This window comes from Sorex fumeus, unplaced genomic scaffold (assembly GCF_029834395.1).
Source record: "Sorex fumeus unplaced genomic scaffold, SorFum_2.1 ptg000122l, whole genome shotgun sequence".
Taxonomy (NCBI): Eukaryota; Metazoa; Chordata; class Mammalia; order Eulipotyphla; family Soricidae; genus Sorex; species Sorex fumeus.
Window position 1 is genome coordinate 49240746 of NW_026606179.1, and position 22734 is coordinate 49263479.

At 46.9% G+C, this 22734-nt stretch overlaps 1 protein-coding gene across 2 annotated transcripts in view; it reads left to right on the plus strand.

The window, feature by feature from the left end:
- The first annotated feature begins 12803 nt into the window (after positions 1 to 12803).
- Positions 12804 to 22734, plus strand: part of CBFB (core-binding factor subunit beta) — a 42064-nt gene continuing 32133 nt past the window's right edge. Inside the window, exons 1-3 of one of the 2 annotated variants that reach the window (XM_056136029.1) lie at positions 12804 to 13133; positions 13377 to 13463; positions 19787 to 19903. In XM_056136029.1, the coding sequence (XP_055992004.1) occupies positions 13056 to 13133; positions 13377 to 13463; positions 19787 to 19903 (282 nt within the window). In that variant the 5' untranslated portion in view covers positions 12804 to 13055. The remainder of the gene's footprint in view (positions 13134 to 13376; positions 13464 to 19786; positions 19904 to 22734) is intronic. The other variant, XM_056136030.1, reaches the window with a different exon arrangement.

A 22734-nucleotide genomic window follows, 5' to 3' on the forward strand; every position in this document is an offset into this window, starting at 1 on the left:
TCAGCCTGATGTCCCCTGATGCCCATTAGTCCCTTGACTCCATCATCTTGGTTCTTTTCACTGCCGCACTATGTCCAACTATGTTTCTCTCGCTCTTCCTGATCCAGGCAATGAGGTTCAGAAGTAGAGTACTGGCCTTGCATAGGTGAGGCCCTGGTACAGTCCTCATCCATCCATAGGACAATGATAACAACAACAAAAACAAAACACCCTACCAGATCCTCCTCCCCTTCAAAGTCTACTCAAGTCGCCTCTTCTGGAAATGCGCCCAGAGTGAAGTACCCCTGGCATTTACGATTCATCCTGCTCAAGCTTATGCCTGTTTACATTGGCTGAGACCCTGGGAGTGTGATTTATAAGCTAGAGTGAAGCACTGATAACTTGGGACCTTCCCTTTCTATACTCCTCTCTGGAGGGCCCCTGCAAAACCTAGTGGTCTTCAGTAAAAACGTGGATATGGAGTTGGAGAAACAACAGGCTAAGCTCATGCTTTGCATGTAGGAGGACTGAGTTCAAACCCCAGCACAAAGAGTAAGCCCCCAAGCACCGCCACCAAGTGTGGCCCCTCCAGAAACAAAGCACCAACACATGAACTTGACCTGAATTTCTCCATCTGCCAAACATTGGGTGAAGGGCCTAGTGTCTGCATTTGAGCCGTAGAAGGGAATGTTGCCACACATCCAGGAGCTGCAGCCAAGATGCCTGGGCTACAACAATGTCTGACTGTCATCCTTGTCTTTCTTCATTTGCTTGTTTTTGTTTGGGGGCCACACCCAGCAGTGCTCTGCACTCAGGAATTACCCCGTGCTGGGTTGTTCAGGCTGGAGAAGGGACGTACCTGAGCTGTCAGAAGGTGCCCCAGGATCTCTTCTCATGCCACTTGTCTGATGTGATGACACCCCCCACCCTGCCCCCACCAAGGATCTGGAAGGGGTCACCTGGAAAGGTGTGGAGGGAGTACAAATGAGCTAGTATGGGGGAAGGATCAGGAGAATCTGGAGGGGAGTGGAGGTAGATGAAGGGGAAGCCAGATCAGAGGGTGTAGTCAGCAGGCAGGCTCGGAGCAGGAAGTGGCCTCGTCCAGTCAGCAGCTCTGTGTGGAGACGAACCCAGGGCTGAAATGCCAGGATGGGGGCATAGGCAGAGTCTGTGTCTCTGGAGACATTCCTCCTCTCACCTTGTGCCCAGCGGTGCTCAGGGGTCACTCTTCCCAAGGATTGGAGGACCAGATGCAGTGCCTGGCATTGAATCTAGGTGAGTAGCTGTGTGTAAAGCAAGTGCCTTCCCTCCTGTATTATCTCTCTGCCCCCCCCCCCCCGCGACACACACACACACACACACACACACACACACACACACTTGGAACAACTAATCAAGTCTAAGTCTGCTGTCCATTTGCCTTGCATAGCATTGGTCAGGGTTTAATTTCCGAGCAACCCTAGGAGCGAGCTCTGAGCACAGAACCAGTAGTAGCCCCTGTATCCTGCCAGAGGGGGTCCTGAAACCAAAGGTAAATAAATAAGGTTAAGGCTACTCCAGCACTTGCCTCACATGTGTAAGGCCCTGGGTTCGATTGTGATTCTGGACATTGCATTAAAAAACAAACAAATTAAAAAAAAATCACAAGACTATCTTACCTCCCTCCATTGACCCTCAATCATGTCACGGTAGTCTCATGGCCTCAAGAGGTTGGGTTTGAACCTGTTTGTATGGAGCAAACTGGAAGGAGATGAAGGCAAATTTGAGTCCCGAAAGAACTCAGACGCTGTGACAAAATGGCTTCCCAAAGCCGAAGCCTGCATGCCTATGTCAGACGGATTTAGGAGTGTGTGTGTCCTCAGGCTTGCCTTTCTGGGCTTGGTCCCTGTCTGGGACCTTCTCTGTGGTAGGCCAAGTCCAGCCCCAGGCTCCTGTGACCGCAGTCCAGGCCTCCTGTGTCCTCCAGCCCTTTCTGACACAGGACGAAGAGAGCATGAGGGGACCCTCACCCAGAGGCCCTGGTACTCATAATGACTCTCCGCCTAGAAGGAGTAAGAATCCCTTTGAAGGGGAGCCCGAAGAGGAACAATGAAAGAAAAGCCTTTCAGGAAATTAGCACCAGCAGGGGAATTTATCAAAAGCTGACAGAGGCAGGCAGGCGCCTGCTGCTAATTCATTCCCCTGCCAGAGAAGAAGCATTTCTCACCCTCAGGAAGACCTGGTAGCCTCCTGGACATTCCAATGCCCCCACCACCACCCTTGGCTCCCAAACTCAGTCTCTGTGACTGGAGCTCTGAGCACCTGGGGAGAACTGTTATTGATCGCTGCACTCAGTGGTGCCAGCCACGCTGCTGCAGGCAGGACTGGAGTTTTGTGTTTTGTTTATTTGTTTTGTTTGTTTTGGGGTCACACCTGGTGGTGCTCAGGGCTTACTCCTATTGTGCTGGGGGAATATATGGGGTACCAGGTTTGCCATATTTAAGACAAGTGCCCTACCCACCGTACTATGGCTGTGGGGCGCTCTTTATTTGTTTTTACCTTTGGGGTCACACCAGCACTGGGCTCAGGATCTGTGTTCAGGAGTCACACCCGACAGTGCTGGGGAGGGGTGAGGGTGAGGGCCATGCGGTACTGGGAATAAAATGGGGGTCAGCCACATGCAAAGCAGGCATCCTAACATCTATACTGTCTCACCAGTCATAGGTAAAGAATTATTTTTCAAAGACTGAGGATGCAATCAATTGTACCCAAACCCAGGTTTGGGAGCAGAAAGCTATTGCAGCATACGCCTCTAGGGGGCACCACCTACCTGCATGAGTCCATAGATGTAACCTGAGTTCTGTGCCCTGCCTTCTGAACACACACACACACACACACACACACACACACACACCTTAAAGATTAGTCTGATGGGGCGATTGCTTGATCACCATTTAACAGAAAGCATCCAGAGCTGTTCCAGGCCTCAGGCCAACAAGGTCTTTTGATGCTGAGAAGAGCAGGATCCTGTAAAAGGGCCATGGATGCAGCATCAAGCCCCAGGGGATCCCTCCCAGGCCACACCCTCATCCTGGCACTGCCTCTGTCCCTGACTCAGCTACAGAATGGGCCACACACAGTTAGCCCCAGGAGTCTCTCCCTCTTCCTTGCCCAGGTTCCTCTTTCAGGCCCCTTTTAGCTCATTTTATGGTATTTTGACTAGCCGTGTGTGAACTCAAATTGTTACCCATGCTTTGCTTGGCTGCCAACTTCTACAGCTGGATTTGTATCAAAGTATGCAGTTGGACAAATCCTAGTATTTCAGAGCTGGAGGCGCCCATAAAGATTGTCATAGCCACTGTTCTCTAAGAGCTTATAATTTGGGGCCAGACTAACCCAGTTCCCCTCTGATGTGTCTGCGTGTTTAGTACAGGTATTTCTCTCCCTGTGACACTCTTGATCCACAGCAATTCTGTTTCTATAGCTCCAGGATGAATGGGTAGCAAGTGTGACCTGTTAAAAGTCAACCCCAAATGCTACCAGATGTACCTCACCCCCCAAAAAATCAACTTAACAAGGAGCAGGGGAGATAGCTCAACATGCTAGAGCATGTAGGAGCCCCAGGTTCAATCACCAGCATTGCAGGGTCCTCCAAACTCTGGGAACACCCCCCCCACCCCCCATCCAAGCACAGAGCCAGGAATAATTTCTTAAGCAATGCCAGGTGTGGCCCAAACCCCCTCCACTCGGGGAAAAAAAAACTAAGATAATTCATTTTAAAAATAAACCTAACAGAACCGTATCACACTATAGAGTAAGCTTCTCCACTATATCCCACTGGGTTGGACATGGCTCAGGACAGGTGATGACTCTTGGGAATAATCCCTTGTGTCTGTCTCAGCTTGAGTTTTGTTTTGTTTTGTTTTGCTTTTGCTTTTTGGGTCACACCCGGCGATGCACAGGGGTTACTCCTGGCTCTGCACTCAGGAATCACCCCTGGTGGTGCTCAGGGGACCATATGGGATGCTGGGAATCGAACCTGGGTTGGCCGCATGCAAGGCAAACACCCTACCCGCTGTGCTCCAACCCGTGTTCTTTAAGTTTTGTTTGCACACAATGTTTATTGTGTCCTTAGGATCAAAACCTGTCGATGGGGGTCAAAGAGATAGTACAAGTAAGGGTTAAAATCCTTGCTTGCCTGATTTGATCCCCAGCACCAAATGATCCTCCCCAAGCACCACCAGGTGTGGTACAAACACAAACAAAATACCTGTTGAGAGAAAGAAACAGAACTGGGTCAAACAGAGAGAAACCAAGCTCACTCCGGGCCTAACAACAGCTTCAGCCAATGCTAGAGCCAATGCACTAATGGTGCCCATTATTGCCCTCCTAGACCTTGCAACTCCCACTCTGATCAATGTTTGGAGGTGAGCTTCCAGGAAGGAAGAGCGACCTGCAGAAAACTCTGCAGCTCAGGGAATCCCTGAAGAACTATGAGCATTCCCTGTGGCTAGATCTCTCTTCTCTAAAGAGAGATCTGGGCGGTGCATCTATAGTTCATCCCAGTCACTAATATCCCATACCCAAGCTGCAAGGCATGCTGGGAGCTCCAGTGGGCAGGAAGATGAAGTTTGCAGAAGGTGGTGCTAGGGAAGCTATCAAGACTGTAGAGTGCCTTTGAGGAGGCTGGGACCGTTCAGGGCAAATGTTGGTGAAAAGATACTAGGGTGTGGGGGGCAGTCGTTCTGCTAAGCAAATTTGAGAAAACTTCTCAGAGGGGCTGGAGCGATAGCACAGTGTGTAGGGCATTTGCCTTGCACACGGCCGATCCAGGTTCAATTCCCAGCATCCCATATGGTCCCCTGAGCACCACCAGGAGTAATTCCTGAGTGCAGAGCCAGGAGTAACCCCTGAGCATTGGTGGTGTGACCCAAAAAGCAGGGAGAAAAAGAGAAAGAAAAAGAAGCGAAAGAAAGCAAAAAAAAAAAAAACTTCTCAGAGATCTCTAAAACCAGACTTAATGACTTAATGAATGAGCCTGAATTTACCAGAATACAAAAGGGCAAAGAAGCAAGCTAGAAGGAGTTATGCCAGGCAGGAACAGCCTGAAGCTGAACTCTTTTTTTTTTCTAGAGGTTCAGTATATCTTTACTGAACATTCTCTAATCTGAAGCTGAACTCTTTGCCCAAGCACTCAAAAGTGACCTCTAGAAGCAGAGAACTATCATCTGCTTCAGTAAAATTCCTCCTGCACTTCTGGAGGGAAGGCAGGCCATAAGATAGCTGTGGATGATTCTTTCTAACCATTTACAAAACAATATTACATATAACACGATGGGAAAACCTACCTGGCAGGGTGACTTGAAGATTGGGAAATTTGAAGGGCCAAAGAGATAGGACAGAGGTTAAGGCACACACCTTTTATGTGGCAGAAGCTAATTCATTCCTTAGCACCCCTCGGTCCCCAGAGCATTTCCTCCAGTTGCAGCTCTTGAGGCCACCCAACATCCACTGGGTGACTTGGGTAATCCCCAGCACCTCAGCGCCCAGGCACACTGCCCCCTTGGGGGCTTCTCATTGTAGTGCTGTCTCAGTTGGCCAAGAATTGCTGGGAGGGGCTCCAGGCCTTCTGAACACTACTTAAAATGGGGGGGGGGAACCTTGGGAAATTTGGGAACGGATCCAAGAACTGGGCAGCATGTCAAGATATCAGCAGGGAGACAAAGGCATTTGGATTCCAGAGTTGATAAATGAGCCAGAGTGAGTGTTGAATTATTCAACCTCCTTTATTGATCCATTGATCCGTATCTGGAGGTCTGGCTTTATTCTTGGTTGGCATTTCCTGTGTCTGAGACACTAAGAAGAGAAATGGATGAAGGAAAGGACAGATTTTTAAGACTCAGGAAGAAAAAAGAATTAGTGCCAAAGAGAAATCTGGCAACCAGTATCAGGAACCTTTAGATATAGTGGTTCTACCTCTGATACTAAACACATTATTCAAAATATTTCCAAAGAAGCTGTAAGCACCATTATCACAAATTTTTATCTTACAACATCAAATGATGTAAACAACTAAAACAAAAGACCAATAATAAGGATTTAGCCAAAATATCATTAGGAATTTTATATGATTGCATTGGACTTAAACAACAAAGGAGCATTTAAAACTGTACTTGATGACCAGAGCAATAGTACAGCAGGCAGGGCACAAGCCTTACTCATGGCCAACCCTGGTTCAATCCCTGGCATCCCTTACTCCCCTGAGAACCATCAGGAGTAATTCTTGAATGCAGAGCCAGGAGTCACCTGAGCATCACCAGGTGTGGTCCAAACTATCCCCCCACAAAAATAAATTCTGTACTTAAAGAATGTCCTACATGGGCCAGAGTAATAGTATAGTGGGTAGAGCATTTGCTTTGCACGCGGCCACTTGGGTTGAATCAGGAGTAACCCCTGAGCATCACCAGGTATAACCCAAAATGACAAAAATAAAGTCTTGGAGGTCAGAGCAGGTAGGGCGCTTGCCTTGCACACAATATCCCCAATCCATGTTTGATCTCCAGCACCAGTTATGGTGCCCCGAGTCTTTCCAGGAGTAATCCTTGAGTGCATGGCCAAAAGTAATTTCTGAGTACTGTGTGGTCCCAAAAAAGCAAACAAACAAAAACAAAACAAAATAAGTGTATCACGAACTGGGAGGATCACTCAAAGGGATAGAGTGCATGTTTTGCACATGGGACCCCAGGTTTGCTCTCTGGTACTGCAAGATCCCTTGAATATCATCAGGAATGACCACCCTCCTTAGCACAGCACCTCAATAGGAGTGACCCCTGAGCACTGCCAGGGATGGCCCCAAAATAAAACAAAAGAGTGAAATATATACGTGAACAAGTGGGGATGGAAAGAGACTCCAGAATGCACTAGAAAATATGCAACAGTTTTTTCCCTTGATTTGTAAGTCACTTCTGAGGATATTTAGGTGTTAGTCTTGGCTATGGTCCACACAATGCCAGGGATCAAACCCAGTGTTCCTGCATGCAAATCATATACTCTAACCCACTGAGTTATCCATTGACCTAGCAATGATGATTTTGAAGTGGTTGGGTATTCTATGTTTCCTCAATTTTTTACCAAAAATATGCTCACGGTTTGAATAGTTGAAACAAGATGTAGGAGTTGGGTGAGGGACATTCACATAAAGGCTACCAGAAGTAAAATAAACACAAATTAGTGGGTAGCCAAATCATCCCAGAACCAGACCCCTACTATGCTTCTGTGTGCCAACCATTTCCTGGCACATTTTATGAACCCCGATGGCAAAATGAAGGGGCATTGTGGATAGTCACTATGTGGCAAACAAAGGCCCCTGAACTTGTATTTGAAGAAAAAGCATGAGGTTTCCTCTCAGAGATGGGGGAGGGAGTCGAACTAGAGGGAGGAGACAGAGGCACTGAGGCCAGTGTGGGGAGAATGACTGGCAGGGGGTCTGAAAGGCTGGGCTGAGGGCCTTTGCCCTTCTGTCACAAGCAAGTCAGAGATCTGGGGGAGGGGGCTTAAGCAGAGGGTATGTGGTTAGAGCTCCCCAGTTCCATGTTCTTGGCCCCTAATCTGGTCTGTTTCCCATCATCCACAGAAACTTAGAGAGCCAGGAAGGGGGTGGGGAGCAGTTGAGCTGTTCAGCAGCTCTCCTAAGGGTCAGTCTGGCCTTCCGGCCCCAGCCTGGCCCTCTTCCCACCATCCCAGGTTCAAACCCCATCCCGAGGTCCCCGTCACCCCCCCACCCATGAACCCCTTCGCCTCTCATAACCAAGAGGCTCATTTGGAGCCTGAGCAAAATTTGCAAACGTCAAACTTGTAATTACAAGGATGAAATCATCTGGTTCCTTTTAAGCAAAAGGGTTTATTGATCCCAACCCTGAAGAATTGCTATTCTGGGGATAACTTGCTCCTCTCTGCTTTCCACTCCCCTCTGGGATGGTGGGGGTGGGGAGAGGATGGTGGCTGGGGAGCCCAGAAAGGGGAGAATCTTTGGGGAAGAGAAATTCTGAGGAGCTTAAGGGTAAATTTTATGAATATGATACCTTAGAAATATTCTTTAGGGCTCAGGAAATGAACTGCCTCATTTAGGCAGATGACAGCCTCCGTCTGGACTTCAGCCCATCTCTAGCCCCAAACCAGGAGCCGCAGGAGCCAGCACGCCAGGCACCGTGCCAGCCCCTCATTTCCCTCCTCTCCCACCACCCTCAAGTCTCCTATGTGACTCAGGATCCTATTTCAACTTCGTGATGGTACAATATTGCCTCAGTAACTGAAGAGAAACTATTTCCTGAGGTATTAAAAAAAAAAAAAGGCCGGGAGGCTGAAGAACCCGGAGAACCCCTCCCCCTCCCTCACTGCAGAGGGGCCCATGTAGGTGGCTGCCCCAGCAAGGCAGCCTGTCAGCACGGACTCAGGCCTAAACCTTGCAAAACTAAGAGGGACAAAAGTTGGGGTGGGGGTGGGGAAGGAAGGCTTAAACCGTTGAGGACAAGAGCTGCATCCGCCCACACCCACTCGCCCACAGTGGGATCCTTTCCTCAACCTTTGGGGGCTTCTTTGGGACTCCAGCAGGATGCTCCAGTGACAACTCTCCATGAGCTTGCAGTACACTTTAGGGGCAAGTGCGATCTGGCTTCTCCCTCCAGAGGCAGCTATGGGCAAGGTTTTGGATGGCAAGAGGCAGAGAAGATTCGGTATTTTTTTATCTGAGGAAGTTTAGGGACCATACCTGGCGGTGTTCAGGGGCGACTCCTGGCTCTGTGCTCAGGGTTCACTCATGGTGGTGCTTAGGAGACCATGAGGTATTGGGGACTCAACCAGGGTTGGCCCTTGCAAGGTGAATGATCCCAAGAATTGGGATCTCTTTCTTACACCCCTCCCTCCCTGCCTCCCTTCTTCTCTTCCTTCCTTCCTTCCTTCTTTCCTTCCTTTCATTTTAGAAATTTCATTTTGGTGTAGAAACAGCTCTAATGTTTAACAGAAATGAATAAATAAAATGTGGTCTATACATTAAAAAAAAAAAGAAGAATTGGGATCTAACTGGTAAAATTGCTGCCATCGGATGGGGCTTGGAGGTGATGTGTGTGGCTGAAATACATTGTGTATGGTCTCATCTAGACCCGGCATCGCCCTGATCTGGGAGCTCAGCTTTACTCTGAGATTCAGAATCTGAGTGGTTGGGGTGGGGCTGGGTGGGAGTGCAGAGCAGGGCAGAATATCTTAATTGCCAAGTCTGGGGTTGGAGTGATAGCACAGCGGGTAGGGTATTTGTCTTGCACATGGCTGACCCAGGTTCGATTCCCAGCATCCCATATGGTCCCCTGAGCACTGCCAGGAGTGATTTCTGAGTGCAAAGCCAGGAGTAATCCCTGAGCATGACCAGGTGTGACCCAAAAAGAAAAATAAATAAATAAATAAATAAATAAATAAAATAAACTGCCAAGTCTGCTACAGAGTTTAGCGGGCAGAGCATGGAAACTTCAGCTGAGGCCCAAGGAGGAGCAGGAGGAAGAGAAGGATGAGTCAGGGTCTTGCCACTATTCTATCATCACTTACTTATTTACCTTTTCATTTTTTTTTCCTCTTGGGGCCACACCCACTGGTGCTCAGGGGTTACTCCTGGCTCTGCATTCAGAAATTTCTCCTGGCAGTGCTTGAGGAACCATATAGGATGCTGAGGATTGAACCCAGGTCAACTGCATGCAAGGCAAACACCTTACCTGCTGTATAGTCTTTCTGCTCCTCACTTATTTATGTTTTCAGAATCTCTATTTCCTCGCCTGTCTGATGGGAACAAGACCTGTCTTAGCCGGTGGTTGCGTGAATTAACTTAGTTAAGGGGCATAAAAGCATGCAGCTTCATGGTAGGGCCCCATAATTGAGGGTTCCCACCCGCTATTCAGCGTTATTGTGCATTCTCTGCCCACTCAAGGAGAGAAGAGGAGGTTCTGAGCTAGCTGAATCCTTGCAAAAGCTCTCCAGGCAGCAAAGCTTCCGAGAATTCAGGCCGACTCAGAGCGTGAGGAGGGGTGTTTCTAAACAGTGGACAGGAACCCTCAGGCTTCCATCTTTGGGCCCTTGGAGAGCCGATTCTTGGCAAATCCCTCCATGGCGTTATGCCTGGACCAATCCAATCCGAGCTAGACAGAAACACAGAGTTATATATACCTGCCATGGGTGAAATTTTCTCTTAAAGTGGTTTTTAAAATGAGACCCTATGTCCTCCCGTTGTTCATTGATTTGCTCGAGCGGGCCTAGTAACATCTCCATTTTGAGACTTGTTGTTACTGTGTTTGGCATATCAAATACGTAGCTTGCCAGGCTTTGCCATGAGGTCCGACATACTCTCGGTAGCTTGCCGGGCTCTCCAAGAGGGGCAGAGGAATCAAACCCGGCTGGGCTGGCTGCGCGCAAGGCAAACACTACCCCTGTGCTATCGCTCCAGGCTTTTAAAATAAGTTTTAAAAAATCACAACAAAAGGCATGCAGAGGTCAGCCGAGGAGATGGACTCCTTCAGCTGCGGCTGGTTTCCCAGGCTGGTTGGCCGCCAGACAATGCCGTGTGGGTTACCCTGAGGCCCGGAGTTGCCTTTGGCTGTCTGTGGTGCTGCTGTTCTGGAGCAGTCTGGCTCACTTTCCATCCCTTTCCCTCAGGACATCATTCCTCACCAGGTCCAGGAGGCTGACCACGAGAATGTTCTACCCACCCCTACCTGCTGCCTCATCCAGCTCCGTTGAATTTGGAAGACACTTGCCAGAACTCTTGTTAGGGCTCATGATGTCTGTCTGGGTCTGTAGGCCACCCCAGAGTAAGTTCAACTTTTATTTATTCCACATTTCCCGCGGCAGAAACAACTCTTCCTAGAATTCCAAGACGGAGATCAGCTGCAGGTCTTTGTGCCTTAGCTGGACACATTGTGGAGAAAACATGTTTCCTTGTGGATCATTTCTCAGGGACAGAATCAGAATCATTTTCCAGAAACAGAAACAGCTTACACAGATGTCTACGTGAGCAGGACATGGTGTTTCTCCCTGGGCCATCCCTTTTTTCCTACCACAGTGGCCGACTGCAGACAGGGCTCTCCAGACCACTGGCCTTCAAGCAGTCCTGTTGAGTGGGGGCAAAGTCATCCTCTTCTCGTTTAAACAATGGCGGTGCTGTCCCTGCGCCTAAAGGTGGAACTGGAAAGACTTGAGCAGACGGATGAAAGCTTCCATTCCTGTGACTGAGCTCAGCCTTGGGGGAGAGGCTGCTTCCATCGCCTATCCAAATGGGTTGCAGATGTTCTTTAAGATTGATTTTGTTTCACTTTTTCCAAGTTGCTGTGGAGTTTCCTCCTCCTGTTTCACCAGAACCCTGAGCAGCAAAATAAAAGTGACATTCCTTGCCAGACTCACTAATAGGCAATGTTCAATAGGCCCACAATGCTCTCACTTGCTCTCCTTCTAGATTTCTCTTCCTGCCATTCACCCTTCAGGTTCTGAGGCTACTAATGCCAGAGGCCCCAAACTCCCTCTTGCCCAAGAGAAAGCACATGACATCAGCTGGCTAATATCTTCAAACCTGCCTGCACATGGTGATCTGGCAGAGGTTATATGATTCCAAAATGGGTCAAAGTCCTACTCAGGAATTTTTTTTGGGGGGGGGTCTGGAGATGGAGGAATAGTTGCGTTTATCTTCTGGATTTGTGTGTGTGTGTGTGTTGGGGTTTGTGTTTTTTTGAGGGGCCATACCCGTCTTGTGTTCAGGGCTTACTCCTGGCTCTGTGCTCAGGGATCACTCCTGGCACAGCTCCAGGGATCCCGCATAAGTGGCTCCCATAAGCCAACTCCGGTGGGCTTCGTGCAAGAAAAGGACTCAGCCCTACCGCTGAGTCCAGGCCTCAGTTGCGCCTGTCTTCTGCTGGGGCATGAATGAATGGCATGGATGAGAGTCTGAGCGAAGCTCAGTCAGAAGAAACGAGACGCAGAATAGTGTCCCTCTTCGATGGGAAGCTGTTTTTGCTTCACGTTTGAACTGGGTTTCTATTACTAGCAATTGAAAGACACGGGAAGAAAAGTGTGTGAGGCAGCCCGAGATTCATTTTGTGCTAAATCTATAGAAAAGGCTCTCAAGCCACAAGGACAGGCTCGTGAGCGTCCGCACTTTAGAAACGAGCAAACTGTGGCTTAGCGGTCAGGGTCTGTCTACGGGCTTGGCCAGCAGGCAGTGGAGCGGGATCCCGTTTAAAGGCCTCCGACTGCAACCTTCGCACCAACAACCCAAATCAGTCAGATTCTTCTTCGTTCCCCTCCTCCCCGCCCCTCAGTAATCTTTCGGTGGGGAACAGCCTTCAACCCTGTTGGATTTGGGACCGGAAAGCCCCCAATGACTCATTTCCTCGAGTTCAGGTGGCGATGTGAGGTTACTCCGTGCGGCTGGGGAGCCCCAAATTTCCAAGGGTGCAAACAAATGACCCCCCGCAAGCCGCTTCCTGCCTCGACGGCCGGGGCTGGGCACTGAGGCGCCGGCGCGGACGGGAAACGGGCCGTGCAGCAGGCTGCGGGGACCGCTGCGCGACGGCGGCGGCGACGGGAGCTCTGCGCGGAGGCGCGGCGCATGCGCGGCGCGGGCGTCCGAGTTGTGAATGGTGCGTTTTGTTTGCAGAGTTTGGGGCGGGCGGCGGCGCGCGCGGGGAGGCGGGGTGGGGCCGACGGGGGCGGGGCGCGCGGGCGAGGTGGGCGGTGAGAGGAAGTGGCGGCGGCGGCGGCGGCGGCAGCGGCGGCGGCGGCCGGGGGCGGCGAGTTGCTGGGTCCGCGCGCGGGCTGGACGCAACGGCTGAGGCGGCGGCGGCGGCAGCGGCGGCGGCGCCGTGGGCTGCAGCGCTCGCGCGGGCGGCGGCACCTGGGGCTCGCGGGCGCGGGAGCCCACGCGGGCGGGCGGGCGCCGGAAACAAAGGGAAGCGGGAGTCCGGGCGCCGCGGGCGGGCGGTCAGTCGGTCAGCGGGGGAGCCCTCGGCCAGCGGGTGCTCGCGCTAGCCCCGAGCCCGGGCCGGCCGGCGCGGCCTGAGGGCGGGAAGATGCCGCGCGTCGTGCCCGACCAGCGGAGCAAGTTCGAGAACGAGGAGTTCTTCAGGAAGCTGAGCCGCGAGTGCGAGGTGAGGCCGGGCGGGCGGGCGGCGTGGAGGCCGCGGTGCGGGGGCCCGAGTGGGCCCGGGGAGGGTGGGGGGGGGGAGAAAAGTTTGCGCGGTGCGCCCCCCCCCAACCGGGAACCCCCGCCGGGACTGCCCGCGGACTGGGGCAATCTCGCCCGCGGACTCCGCCGGCCCTGAGCGGGGCGGGCGCGCGGGCGGCGCCGCGGCTTGGGCTCCTGATTGCGGGCCGCCCTCTCTGCCTTGCAGATTAAGTACACGGGCTTCAGGGACCGGCCGCACGAGGAGCGCCAGACGCGCTTCCAGAACGCCTGTCGCGACGGCCGCTCGGAGATCGTAAGTCGTGCGTGCGGGGCGCGGGGCGCGAGCGCGCGCGGGTCACTTGTTGCGCCGGGGCGGTGGCGGCTCGGGGGGCCGGTTCCGGACGGCGCCGCCGCGGCTCCCGGAACTGAAGCGGCTGCCGGCTCACTTCCTACTCGGGATTCAAAATGCGAAACCGGAGCCCGCCCGCGCGGGCCGCGTCTTCGCCGGGTGCCGGGGTGGGGACGAGCGGGCCCCCGGCCGCGGCTCCCCCACGCAGCCCCGAGCCCCGCGAAACCACGGGGAAGGTCGTTGCCTCGGCCGCGACTCGAGCGAAAGGCTTTGGGCGGCGGGGGGTGGGGGGATGTCGTCGCAGGAAGAAAAGCAGCCCCTGGGAAAATGAGGGTTCAAGTTCATGCAGGGTTCGGATTGGCGTGCCATCCGTTTGTTTCTTAGACGCCCTCCCCCTTGCCCTCCAACCCCCCCCACCCCCCCCACCCCCGTCTCGGTCTCTCGGTCTGGGAAGCGGCTTCTCACTCCCTGCGTGGCTGAGAATAAATCCAGTTAGCTCTACCCTCAGTATGGCCCAGAGAAACGTGCCAGCTTCGCTATTTAGAACGTTAAGCCCCTTGAGAATGAGACACTGTTGGAATCTTTCAAACCTCAGGAACACACCCGGTTTCCTGCTGCAGTTCCTAAAAGAATCGTATGGATTTGCGAAAATGCAGTTGATCTTGAGGAGCCCGCGTTTTTAAAATCTATAGGTTAGGTGCTTGGTTCCCCCCAATAAACCTTATACTGGAAAAATTAAAAAATTCAAGTGTCCTCTGTTTTCCCCATTCCCCTGTTGTTTTGGTCCAGTTAGAGATGCTAATGAGGAAATCAGGAAACCAAAAAGTGGATAGGAAAAATCAAAAGAGGGAGATTATTGATTTTGATTTTTTAAAGTTGCAGCACTGTGTTGTAGAATCTAGTTATCTGCCCTGTGAATTGGAGCGCTGCATTTGCAGAGACTTGAAATGAAGGTGCAGTTTGAATTTGGGTCAACAATAGGAAGATGGACCAGGTCCATACTCAAGGAATAGGGTAGTGCTTTGCAGTTCGGAGGCCCAGGTTCAGTCCTTGTTGTCTCTATCGTGTTCCCCTGGCACCTAGCAGGGTAACCCCTACAACACCACCGGGTGTGGCTCAAAAATCAATAATAGGAAGACATTGGAATTGTATTTCTCCCACCTTCTTAGAGAGAATGCAATTTTATTGAGCTGTCCTTTTCATCCGGTGAGATTCTCTTTCACCACGAAAGTCAAGGTCTTTTTCGGGGGACACATCCAAGGGTGCTTAGAACTCTGCTAAAGGGACTATATGGGATGCTGGTTAATCTCTGTTGGCTGAATGGAAAACAAGCATCCTACCCAGGTTTATTTTTATTATTTAAAAAATTATTAATTTCCCCCCAAGTTTATTCTTAAAGAGTAATTTGCAATTTAAAAATAAAGACGTTTTAGATTTTTTAATAGAAATTATTGGTTCAGTTTATTAGGCACTGCGGACTATTGGATTATTATTATACTTTTGTGTTTTTGAATAGCTGTAATATTTATATGATTTAGATGTGTAGAACAGATACTTTTGGTTTTGACACTGGTAGAAGAATCATTTGTCAGCGGGCCTGGTAATTGTATCATACTTTGGGATTTTTGCAAAAGGTGGATGGATGGTATACCTAACTTTATTTTCTAAAGGTAATTAATATAAGGATAAAAGTTGAGCCACAGGGCGGTGTAGACTAGGAGTAACCCCAGAGCACAGTGGGGTGTGGTCCCCAAACAGACTTACAAAGTATGTCACAGTTTTTTAAATCTGAGGTTTTCTTGGAAACCTAGTGAAACAATTAGATATTAGTTGTATCAGATTTTATTGCATATAATTATTGGAAAAATAATTTTACCCACGATATATTGGTTTTGGGGCTACACCTGACAGTACATATGACTTACTCCTAGCTCTGTTGCTCAGAGATCACTCCTGGCAATGTTCTGGACCCCATGTGGTGCCAGGGATCAAAGTTGGACCTGCCATGTGCAATGCAAATTCCTTAACTATCTCTTCAGCCCCCCAGTATGTTTTAATTGCTGTATTATATCACTATGTGACGACAGCAGTAGTACAGATTACTTGTTTTTGTCATAAATTTTTCTACAGAAATGTTGACATTCGCTCCCTCCCTCTTTTGTTTATCCGATCCTACACATTTTAGTGAGTTCCTAATTTTTTGCAAGTTATAAAAGTTAAAGAAGGTAGTTTAAATTTAAGAATTCTAATTTAAGTCACATATCTCAATTTGTTGAATTATGTGACTGTTCTTGAGAAAGATTTCACTTTTCACTCTGCTTTCCTCTAACTTATTTAAATTATGAACTCCTGGATGATGAAGACCCATTCTATATCCTCTTGCCCCTTGCACATTTTGCACAATGCTTTTTGCATCATCAATGCTAAAAGTATTTAAATTTAGAGCTACCTAATTTAATGCCCCGAATCTATCTTATGTATATACAGACTAAACGATAGCATAGTGGGCAGGTCATGCCTTGCATGCAGCAGACCCGGGTTCGAATTTTTTCCATCCCTCTCAGGGAGCCTGGCAAGCTACCGAGAGTATCCCGCCCACACGACAGAGCCTGGCAAGCTCCCTGTGGCATATTCAGTATGCCAAAAACAGTAACAAGTCTCACAATGGAGACATTACTGGTGCCCGCTTGAGCAAATCGATGAACAATAGGAGGGCAGTGCTACAGTATATACAGACTGTGACTTTTACTTATTCAACTCTGGAAAAGGATGTGGAGAATACATTCTTTTTGTCTCTATATGACTTGAATGGTGAAAATGTAAACATACTGTAATGCTCAAAAGTATAACCCTTTTCTCTTTCATAGTTCCCAAAACTATAATTCTTTCCTCTGTAGTATCAGTGAGGTAAATAAAGAATTATTATTTTTAAATGTGAAACAGAATAGTGATTCTTAGCGATAAAAACACAGATTCCTGTGCCATAGCACAGTGTAGGGCGCTTGCTTTGCACAAGACTGACCCTGGTCTGGTCTCCGGCGTCCCATTTGGTTTCTTGATCTCCGCCAGGAGTATTTCCTGAGTATGGAGCGAGGATTTACTCCTGAGCATCACTGTGTGTGACCCAAAACAAAGTAATAAATAAAAATAAGAGTGGTGGTGTCTTAAATGCCAGTGATTAAGAAAAATGCTCTTGAGATGTATTGTGACAACAATGAAAGCAGTAAATTTCCCTTGTACAGAAACTGTGCTCTAAAGCCAATGTTAAAAAAGTACTGGAGTGCTGGAGGGATAGTACTGGAGTTAAGGTACTTGTTTGTGGCTGCCACCCTGGTTCGAATCCCAGAAACTACATATGATCCACTGAGCACTGTCAGATATGCCCAAAACCCTAAAAATACACTTGGGAAGTTAGAAGAGAGCTACAGGGGGTCAGGAGACTGTCTTGCTTCCAGCTGACCCTGGCACCACATGATTCCCCAAGCACTTCTGAGGGCAACCTCTGAGCACAGAGCCTGGAGTTCCCCATGAGCACAGCTGGATATGGAAAGAAATATACCTGGAAGCCCAAAAGATATCTCAAGTGAGGCACTGAATTCAATCCTAGCCCCCAGGCATTAACAGCTCAAAGAACCATGGAGATGGCCCTAGCACTGCCAGCTCAAGCACATAAACCACCAGCCCACTGGAGTATCAGGCCTACATAGCTTCATTGCCAAGACCCCCAGCACCCCTCTTCCAGCAGAGCTGGAGAGCTCCCCCACACCTAAAAAATGTACTTGGAATCGTCTCTTTTAATAGGCCATTCAGTACATGTGACTTAATGGTGATTTTCTCTTTTTTCTGTTTATGGTGAAGCAAGATAGTATTTATTGAGGCTTAGAAAGATGGGGCGGGGAGTACGTACCTGTTCAAGAGAGAACACAAACTGGAAAGAATAAGTAAATGGACAAGCAAGATAGATAAATGTTCAAGGCAGGAAACTGGTTTGAAGTGCAAAATGTAAAAAGCACTTTTTATTTCTCTAAAATTGTGGATTAAAAAATATTTTCTGGGGCTGGAGCAATAGTACAGTGGGTAGGATGTTTGTCTTGCAAGTATCTGGCTGGTGTTCAATTTCCAGCATCCCATATGGTCCCCTGAGCACTGCCAGGAGTAATTCCTGAGTGCAGAGCCAGGAGTAACCTCTGTGCATTGCAGGGTGTGATCCAAAAAGCCAAAAAAAAAAAAAAAGTTTTCTTAAATTTGACTTGGACAGAACTGGAACTGACTATAATAAGGAGGGATTTTTTTTTTTAATAGAAAAGACTTGGATGGAAGGGATTCAGTTTTTGACACCAAACACTCAAAAAGGATGGCATCACTTGTTTTCAAGCATAGAGCCTTCATATAAAAGAGAGGTTCATATTTTGGGTAATTTGTTTAGTAATTAGCTTATTCACTTACCCACAACAGCCCTGGTGATTAAGTGTAGATTTATTATAATTTTTTAGAGTTAACTGTATAGTTTTTAGATCCAAAAATTATACTTCCTATTTCTATTATTGGTATTAAAGGTACAATTATCAATCTAGTACTGTTAAATTTCCATCTTTGGGATTTCCCTAATCAATTGGAATACCCTTTCTTCTTAATTTATTATATGAAGAAACTGAACAAACATGTAATCTTAAGAAAAAAATATTTCCTTTCTATTTGCTAAGTTTAAAAAACAATCCAGTGAAGCGAAAAGAACCCAAAGTTCAAATGAAAAACAGACTCAAAGAGGTAAAGTAATATACTGTATTACAGAGGCATTTACTTAGCTCTGTACCTCATTTTCGATATTTGTTAAGTACTTAAAATAGCAAATAAACATTCTGTGTATACATAAATAAAAAATAATTTTGAGCTGGATAAAAGAGCCAACTTTTAAAATTTCAAATGAAATTTCCCGAGTAGAGGCAGCGGACAAGCAGTTCAGTCTTCTATATTCAAGTAGCAACAAGTAGTAACAGGGTACCCCAAATCAACTCTGTGCTAAGTAAAGACAGTCTGAAGATTTTATTACCTCACCTCCTGTCTGAAGGCCAACCTCAAAAGAGATTTCCTGCTTCATCACTTTATGTCCATTATCTCACCAGCATCCCTCACTCTGACACAGAAGTGGTAAAAATAGAGCTTTCTAGATTGCATTTCTAAAACTTGACAATGAAACCTTTTGTTGAATTATACCTACATATAAGAGTTGGAAAAATTCTGAGTTAAAAAAGATTTAAATTATCAAAAGATAAAAATTTTTAAAAAGTTTAAAAATGGTACCAGAGAGATAGTACAGTGTGTGGTACTCTTTCCATGCATGCAATCCTCAGTATCCTGTATGGTTCCCTGAACACCACCAGGAGTGATTTCTGAGTGTAGATCCAGGAGTAATCTCTGAGCATCACCAGATTTGGCCAACAACCCCCCTAAAAAAAATTAATTCTTTTTAATTACATCTACACTTAAGGGGATCGTATGTAGTTCCTGGGATTTGATCCAATGTGACAGCCACAAACAAAACAAGTGCTTTAACTCCTATACTGTCTCTCTAGGTCCCCCAAGTCCCCTTTTTTTTGAGGGAGAAAGTTCACACTTGGTGCTTCTCAATGGCTTACCCCTCACTCTGTTGTCGGGGATCACTCCTGGTGGGCTCAGGGAACCATATGGAGAACCAAATGTAATGCCAGGGATTGAACCCAAGTCGACTGTGCAAAGCAAGAACTCTTCCCGCTGTACTATTGCCCTGACCCCCCAAGTGCCTTTTTAACATTGCCTTTAAAGCATAGTTTGCTTGTGCAAAGGAAATCATGAGAAAAGAAAATGGCTCATTTACACAGCTTTAAATTGTGGTGTACTTGGAAAATGTAGATGTTTAGATCTTTGGTGATTTTTCACATTTAAGAACAGAAGGTATTTTGGGGTTTTTTTGCATTTTGTAAATACATAAGTAGATTTAGACTAGGCAGCTTCTGGTTAGACATTAGTAATGCGTGATACTAACGTCAGCAAAAAATGACCTGAAAGAAAGTATTGATTCCATGTCTGATTTTATATTTAAACAGCCAATGGCAAATGTCCTCAAAATGGAATCAGATGTTTGTAACTTAATACTTAAGAAAAATGATGAGTGCATGTTTTTTTTTTACTTTTAAGTATTCTCAGTGCTACTTGGCTTAAGACAGAAACTGATGTAAAAATAAATGACTGCCTGCATAATTTATGTAATGTTCTGCTCCTGATCCTGTTTGTATTGATTTTTCTAAAAGGCTTTTGTGGCCACAGGAACCAATCTGTCTCTCCAGTTTTTTCCGGCCAGCTGGCAGGGAGAACAGCGACAAACACCTAGCCGGGAATATGTCGACTTAGAAAGAGAAGTAGGCAAGGTAGGAAATATTTCTTTGCAATTTGAAATACTGTGGACTGTTTTATTAGAAATTATTTTGGTGTTTTACATAAAGAGGGCACAGGTCTGATCATCAGGGTTATGATCAGATTTTTAAATCTGATCATCAGGGTTATGATCAGATTTTTAAATCTGATCATAAAAAACATGGATCATGTTTTTAAAACTCACTCAAATTTTCATTACAGATTTCATCTATAAAGCGTTAACTATAGAAGAATCTAGAGCTTTAAAGAGGGTTTTCTTATATGTAACATTTAAAAGTATAATCTTTCAGATTGTTGACAGATTTATTTTTCTAAAATGTGTATGACTTCAGTGCTGTTAAAAAATGAAATTAAGAGAAAAATGGCAAAGTCTCTGTAAGCATAAAATTTAATAATGTTTAGTAATAGTTCATTGGTAACTTTTTACTTCAGTTAATAGAGAATTAAATTTTGAGAAAGACAATGAAAACTTTGGTTTGGAAATAATTGTTTTGAGGTAAAGCTTCTGAGAATACAAACTTTGTTGGAAGTAAAGGTTGAAAATATGAAAATAATGAAGATAGAAAATGTATGTGGAAATTAAAACCTATCATGTGATTTTTTTTAAGGTTTTAATAAATAATAGTTTGGATAGGTTGAGAAGTTGTCTTCCCCCCCCCCCCCCCCCACCTGTCAACACTTGGGGCCTACTCCCAGCTCTGTGATGCAGTGCTTAGGGACCTAAGTGTTATCAGGGATGAAACCCAGCCTCCCACAAGTAAAACATGCAATTACCTCATTGTGCTTGTTCAGCTCTTAGAAGTTGACTTCTTGAAATAGAATATTTCAAGAAGGGCCTAGAAAATATTCCTACCATGCGTGAGACCCTGGATTCAATTTTTATTTATTTATTTAATAAAGTAATTTACAATATTTGGTTACATTTAATATTCAAGCACCAATCCCATCACCATTGCACCTTCCCACCGCTGTATGAGTTCAATTTCTGATACCTAAAAAAAATCTTTTTTGGATTTTTGTATTGTGGAGTTCATGCCCAATTCAATCAACTTAATCAATGGCTGAATAAATAGCAGTACTCCTACATTATAAAAAAAATCCTTTTTTTTCTCTGCGGGGGAAATACTGACATCATGTTATACTCAGTATTTTTCCTATTTTATTTGTCTTTTTTTGTTGTTTATTTTTTGGTGAAGGGTGGAGATTTGGGCCATAGCCATCAATACTCTGGGGAAATTCCTGACACCACTGTATTCCAGTCACTTGGGGTATGCTTACAGGTATCATTTGTTCATATGTGAATTTAAATGGGGTTAGTACATGTAAGGCAAGGAAGTACCCTAACCCCTATACTATTCTTGTCATCCGTGCAGTGTGTTTTTATTAACTGCTAAATATCTTTTTTCTTGGCAGAGAGTGTGTGTGGGAACATCTAGTGGTAATCAGGGCTTATTCCTGGCTCTGTATTTAGGGATCTGGTGGGGTTTAGGAGGCCATATGGAATGCTGAGGATTGAATCTGGATTGTTATTGGCAAGACAAGCACTGTACTTGTTGTACTATCTCTCCAGTCCTAAATACCTTTTCTGAGTGTTGTAATGATTAGTATGATTTATATTTTAGTAATTTTTGGGGTTTTTTTTGAGGGGGTCACACCCAGAAATGCACAGAGGTTATTCCTGGCTCTGCACTCAGAAATTACTCCTTGGCGGTGCTGGGGGAACCATATGGGATGCTAAGAATCGAACCAGGTCGGCCACATGCAAGGCAAACGCTCTACCCACTGTGGTATCTCTCCAGCCCCTGATAAAAATTTGGGGGGGTGGGGGGGCCACATCTGACTGTTTAGGGATCACTCCTGGTTCTGTGCTCAGGGATCACTCCTGGTGGTGCTCAGAGGACCATATGTGGTGTTGCATGCAAAATTGCCCTTCCTGCTCTAGTGTCTCTCCAGCCCAAGAATATTTGTGATTCTTAGTAGTATAGGCTCGATAAAATTTATATTTGAACAAGACCTGAAGGAAGTTGGGAAATTAAAAGCCATGCAGTTTCTGGGGGAAAGGTGTTCCAGCAGAGGAGACACAGAGGCTTTTCTTCTGAGTGAGACAAAGAGTAATTTTGGGGTTTTAATAGCCAGGATATTTCAGGGGGCCACGGGTACAAGTTGTATAAATGGCAGTGGGAGCAGCCAGTAGGAGGAGGAGGGGACCACAGGGAAAAAAGATTGGAAGGGAGCTGAAGTTGGAGAAAGGTTGAGAAACACTGGTTTAGAGGACAGAAGTGAAGCTGGGAGACCAGTTTGGCTATTTCAGTAATCTTGGCAAGAGACTAAATGGTAGCCGTGGTGGAGGTGGTGAGAAATGGTCATATTCTGAAAGTATTTTGAGATACAGCCAAGAGGATTGGCTTATGGATTGGATGTGGCATGTGAGAATCCGGAATGCCTCCAACATTCTTGGCTAGTGAAAGGGAGTATGGGATTGCAGTTATATGAGATGGGACAGACTGTGGGAGGAGCAGTTTTGAGGAATGGTTTAAGACATGAATTTGTGGCCTGTTACTGCAGCTTCTATTTTTCTCACTACCTCCCCTTAATTTCATGACTGTTGACACTGCTTTTTCATAAGTAACCTTTCATCTGCTTAAGAATTCAGTGGCAGGGGCTGGAGCAATAGAACAGTGGGTGTGGTGCTTTCCTTGCATGCAGCCAACCTGGGTTTGATCCCTGGCATCCCATATGGTCCCTGGACACTGCCAGGTGTAATTCCCAAGTGCAGAGCCAGGAGTAACCTCTGAGCATTGCTGGGTTTGACCCCAAAAGCATA